At 41.8% G+C, this 6,000-nt stretch overlaps 1 protein-coding gene across 2 annotated transcripts in view; it reads left to right on the top strand.

The window, feature by feature from the left end:
- Nucleotides 1-6,000, top strand: part of MAPRE2 (microtubule associated protein RP/EB family member 2) — a 146,469-nt gene that overhangs the window by 97,594 nt on the left and 42,875 nt on the right. For both annotated transcript variants that reach the window (XM_018562966.1, XM_018562965.1), the window contains exon 2: nt 940-1,067. In XM_018562966.1, the coding sequence (XP_018418468.1) occupies nt 947-1,067 (121 nt within the window). In that variant the 5' untranslated portion in view covers nt 940-946. The remainder of the gene's footprint in view (nt 1-939; nt 1,068-6,000) is intronic.

The following is a 6,000-nucleotide window of genomic DNA, read 5'->3' as shown; positions in this document are numbered from 1 at the left end:
GGCCTACAAATTTAGTATCACCATCTTTTTATTCTACCGGGCCTGCGCTTTCAGAAAATATATGGTTTGGGGGGTCTTTTACAAACGCTAGCAACGCAGCAGTTGAAAATCAAATCAATAGGAAAAAATTGCAGAAAATTCAAAAATGGCTTGGCCAGCTGATTTGAAAAATGTTCCGGAGGGCTTGGCAGCGAAAGGGTTAAAACAGGGTTAAATGGTTAAAACAAATACGCCTTTTTTTATTTATAGCCTTACGTTTTATCCATACAGCAGGTGGCCATACTTGTTGTTAAGATACGCAGGCTTTGCTTCCTGTTTAGTTGTGCAGCACAGTGATTGCGTTTTGCTGCTTCTCTCAGTCACACGACAATTTGTTCTCCGCAGTCACTGAGCAAGGGTGCTGATTGTAAAGGCTAACACAGAGAATACTAATAAAAAGAGGAGATTTAAATGTTTATACGACATGCCACTGTGAGAATATGAGAACAGAAACATGTGCAAATGTCATATATAATTGCTTTAAACTGTATTGCTATAAATCAATGAGCTGTTTGCTCTGTTATCTTTGGAAGTGCTTGTTGGCCTCCTGGCTTTAGGTGATTTTCTTGCACTTGGGCAGCTTAGTGGCTAGTGTCCTGCCTTGAATCCCAACCAGGATAATATCTGTATGGAGTTTGCATGTTCTCCCTGTGTGAGTGTGTGTGTGTTTTCTCCACACCCCAAAGACATGCTGCTGGATAATTGGCTCCAGTCTAAACAGGCCCTAGTATGTATGCATGTGAGATATTAGATTGTAAGCTCCATGAGGGTTCCAGGGACCGATGAGAATGTACAATGCGTAAAGCGCTTAATAAATTGTTGCCGCTATATAAATACATGTGATAAATTAAATTAAATAATACACAGGCTTCAGTCCTAATGGTGTGTTTCTCTTCACAGTTGGGGAATGGCGGTCAACGTGTACTCCACCTCGATAACCCAGGAGACTATGAGCAGACATGACATCATTGCATGGGTCAATGATATATTGTGTTTAAACTACATAAAGGTCGAGCAGCTTTGTTCAGGTATGATATGCTCTGCATGTGATCAATAATTTGATGTTCTGGATTGCTTGTAAATATGCATGTTATGAATGTTTATTTTCATGAAACGTATTGCTTTATCATGCCTGTGAGTTTTACATTCACACCATGCTGTTTTATAGGAAAACACATCATGGAAAATTCAGGAGAATGTTTACAGCTTATTACGAGCACAGTTAATTATGTTTCACAATTTATTTAGTTAAACCCAGCAATGTATATGTAAGTTTAGATTGCCAACCGGAACTGTGTAAAGAACAAGTATAGCACAAAAATGTTACAAAATATACACATTGTGCCAGTAAAAGAAATCATGTTACCAGGTGTGCTTATTCTTAATATTGTATAACAAACACATTTAAATAAATAAGAAAACAAGGTGTTGAATACTTGTATAATTAATTACATTGTATAATTGGATAATTAATTACATTGCAGATTGTAACAGAATGTATAAATGCATAACATTATGTGCAACAGAGCCACTTAGGCAGTGGTGCTCAGTCCTGTAACATCATAAATGTTAACTATGTGGCACTACAAGTCCCATGAGTTATTGCAGCCACAGGCATGACTCCCAAAGGTAGTTTCACCACAGCTTGAGTGCTGAGGTTGCCTAACCCTGCAGTTAGGTGTCACTGTCTGGCCAATCGTTTGACAAAGAAATCCAACATGCAAAAAATAAGGTCCTGGTCATTGCGAAGAGCATCTGCTATTATTTTGAAGTCAGGAGACTGTGCACCTGACCTATAGGTTTCTGCACATACCTGTAAATCTCTGCCGACATTTAGGGGTTCTCAAATCAGGCGCAGTGTTATGGAAATTTCTATTCCTGAAATGAAGTTTGGGTCCACCGTCTATAACTCTCTGTTGGTCCATATGCATTGTTTGGCCTCACTCGCCAATAGTGGAGACCGAATCGGAGGCAGACACAAGACATCCGCATTTGCAAAACATGCGGCTCTCTGGTAGAGATCTAAACGTATGTGCAGATATCTCTCATTGCCTGCTTCACAATCCTGTTTACTGACTCCCATAAGTAAAGCTTGCCAAAGACTTCTTTCAGTCTTGAACTAATGTTCTTCATAGATCAGCAGTGGTAGTCTGCTTAATTCGGTTATTTCATTTTTGCTTAATTCATGTTACACGTCCCATCACCTATTTCCATTACTTTTTCAATTGGACCTCCAGTTTTTACCTCTGATGGAGTAATCATCTATTAGTGCCCATAATGTTCAGTTTCTGATTAATCCCTGCTGCATGGGTACAATAGCAAACCTGCCAATGGCAGCACTCCGTGCTGAAATTGGTGCCAGACTTTACCACACACACACTGCTACTCACACAGTATTTACCAATACTAACAAGGGCAGACGTTCCAGTCAGTCATTTTCTCCAGAGCAGACTGCACAAAGTAGATTCTTTGGGTCTGTGAAGAGCATCTTGATTCTCACCTGTACAACAAAGGCTCTTGCTAATTTGACACCACTGATAGAGGGGACTGTAGGATGAGACTGACTGGCACCTCTCTGGTGCATACTGCAAGTAAAGGATGATGTATATGGCAGAAAAGGGGGGCGCCTGGTGCAGATGTGACTGCTGCATCCCCTATTCTGACACCACTGAATGGGGAGATCTGTCATCAGCTGGGGGATGAGAGATTTGCTTATGTTTGTGATCAGAATGAAAGGTATGCTACTTTAAAGGAACTCATGCAGAGTTTTTATATATTGTAAGGATTATGGGAAGACCGGAATGCCAGGCTGACTTACTGCAGTCCTGTGATCTGTTCTGTTCTCTGAGAAGTTCTGTTTCCCAGGTTTCTAAATGCTTGATCTTTGGTTGTGTATAACAGACAGGATATATTTTCATGTTTGGTACTTGTATAGCAAAATCAATTTATGCAGCCATTTACACATTCAGATCAGTCCGTGCCCTGAAGAAGCTTACATTCTAAGGTCCCAATCTCGCATACATACAGAGCCAATTTAGACATGAGCCAATTAACCTACCAGCATGTATTTGTAGTGTAGGATGAAACGCATGCAAGCACAGGAAGAACATGCAAACGCCTAGCAGATAGTGTCTTGAGTGGGATTTCAACCGGGGACCCCCAGTGCTGCAAGGCAGAAGCGCTAATCACTATACCTCTGTATATATTCTGCCGTGGAGGTTAAGGCATCATCAATGACTAGCAGCAGGATTTGGAATTTGAATATTCTTGCATCAACATTTGTATCATTTGATTGTTATATTAGATGCACAAGCTACTGTTTCTCATTGGGAGCTGATGACTTAGCAGTTGCAGTCATTGTAATATCTTCTATCAGATGACACTCCTACACACTGCTGACTGCAAATGTACACAGCTGGAAAATTGACTTTTTTTTCCTTTTAATCATGGCATTTGGAACTCCTGTTAAGCACAAAGACCAGCTGTACATAACCTAACATCATATCACTTCTTGTTTAAGCACAGAAGCCATTTAAATGCTTTGATACAGTTGAAGCTATTTCAGTGGAGCATGTTTAAAATTTGGCAAACGTGATGTGATGTGAAGTGGAGGAACCGGGTCAGAGTTAGGTGGAAATATTAACAGTTCTCATTTTGACATATTTAGTCTATCACAGCAGAAAGCCATGCGGGAAGTTACTGTAGTCTAACTCTCGGTTATTTTTGTCTGAACTGTTAGGGTAAGGTTAAGTGTGAATCTGTGAGTAAAATATAATCATCTGTCTAGTACATTGTTAATTATGTAAGACAGGCTGCTTTAATTAGCACACACTACCCCACAACTGGGAATTAGTGTGGGTGTATTTGTAACTAACAAAATAGAATGCCTGAACAAGGGACATGTCTCATGTTTTCCCAGACTTGACAGTATGATGCAATTACCTAGGGTTACTGGAGGGTTTGTGCGTGTTGGATGTGGGGCTGGTTTAACGCTGAACCCCAGCAATTATATAAAACACAAATTAATGCAGCTCTGTATTCATTAACACATCATTAAATGCATATATTTTTTTAATGCAAGTAGTGTAAGAATCTAAATTTGACATGGTATTGGCCTCCTGCAGAAGAGATCACATTGGGAGAGAGATGCAGCACAAGGAGCCAATCAGTTGTGCTGCAGTGTTGATGTGCTAAATAAGGAACATGCTGGGGGAGAGAGCAGTCTGATAAGTCAGTTTCTGTTTTCACTACCTGGTATTTACTTTTTTTTTTTTGAGTTAAAGGAGAATTATGAGGCAAGTGATTTTCACTCAGCCTCATAATCTGAGCCGACCTGTGACAATGAAACTGTCACAGGTCGGCTCAGTAGATCGGGCAGTGAGCAAACACATACCGTCGCTCGCTCACTTCTCGTTCTATCCCTGCAGAGAGCCGTGACTGTCACTCACGGCTCCCTGCAGAGATCCCCCCCTCCACTGTCCGATCCTCCAGCGCCGACTGGCGAAACGGACGGGACGGGCACAGCTGGCTCTGCCTCTGGATAGGCAGAGCCAGTTGTCAAACCCGCAGCTGGGTGGATCCAGACTGTATTGTCGGGATCTGTCCCGGCTGCGGCGTCTCAGTATACCGCTAGCTGTAGCTCACAGTATACTGAGCTTTGGGTGACGGGAGGACGCTAGTTTGTGTTCTCCCGTGACCCTTAGGAGAACTATGGGGAAAAGACCTGACCTTAAGTTTAGAAATAAAAACACACCTTGGACTTCTGCATTTTGCTTTTCTGGCTCTATCATATATAAACTTCCACAGAATAAAATCTATTCAAGGTGAAAAGTTCTTAGGCATTCTACTCAATGTTTGGTGCACCCAAAACAGAGCATGCTGAGCCAGTTGTAAACCCGGCGCTCGGCTAAGTAACCTCGAATATTCATACCTGTTCCCAGCATAGAAAAACATTGCAAGTGCTGTATACTTTTACACATAAATGGACAATAATTAGAGGTCTTCCCACTGTGCCCTTCTCTTTTTTCATGTCCTCTACTGCATTTAAAGCTGAATGGCAATAAAATATATGGGCACTAGTTACATAAATACCTCTAAGAAGAATCTCCTGTGTCCTGCTGGCTCCTGGTTACTGTAAAGAATTGTTCTTCACGCCAGACTTTCTACACAACTGTGATCTTCCCACGCTGCAAGCACGACAGATATGACTGTGAAAATATCGAACTGTTCGTCCTCCCCTTTACTGTCCCCTCACCCATTCACAAAACCCCCTATTATTTTCTTATAATGATAATGCAAGGCATTCTGTGAATGGAGGAAAGGGATCCAGCCATTCATCCACCCCTTGTCTATTCACAGATGGATAACCAGTGTTTTGTTTTGTTCCGTTCCACCAGCATCTATATTATTCTGGCAATATACTGTAATAATGGAAGTCAGCGTTGCATGGCGACAAGATGCTCCCTATGCAAGCAATATATTTTTCTCCTCCTCGTCTTTGTGTTTTAAGGGGAAAAGCCAGTTTCAGACCTGCCAGTATGCTTGGCCATAAAAAATAGACTATTTTTTTAAAGTGAGTGTGACGGACTGAACCGTCGCTGGGAGTGCTGGAGGGGCCTGAGGGCTTGCCTCCTTCCTACTGACTATGGACCTAGAACTATGGAGACCCCCTCAGACCTCTTGGGGTTACATGCACCCATTCTCCTAGGTTTATGTGTGGAGTGAAAATTCTGCATGTTTCCCCTGACATTACATTTAAGTGACCCTGTGTTCAGTATAGGCAGCAGGCTGTCTGGAGGGGCCATTGTTTAGAGTGATGGGATCAAGCCATTATCTAATTAAGGACTTCCAATGCGGCACCTGGCTGTCTAGGGGAGGGAACATACTGCACTCCTATCTGATTCTGTGAGGTATAAACTCTGTGTGCTTTCTTCAATAAAGCATTTCTTGGTTTCCACTTCA

Source organism: Nanorana parkeri, unplaced genomic scaffold, assembly GCF_000935625.1.
Source record: "Nanorana parkeri isolate BGI_ZX_2015 unplaced genomic scaffold, ASM93562v1 scaffold617, whole genome shotgun sequence".
NCBI lineage: Eukaryota > Metazoa > Chordata > Amphibia > Anura > Dicroglossidae > Nanorana > Nanorana parkeri.
This window is presented reverse-complemented; position numbering and strand designations above follow the sequence as displayed.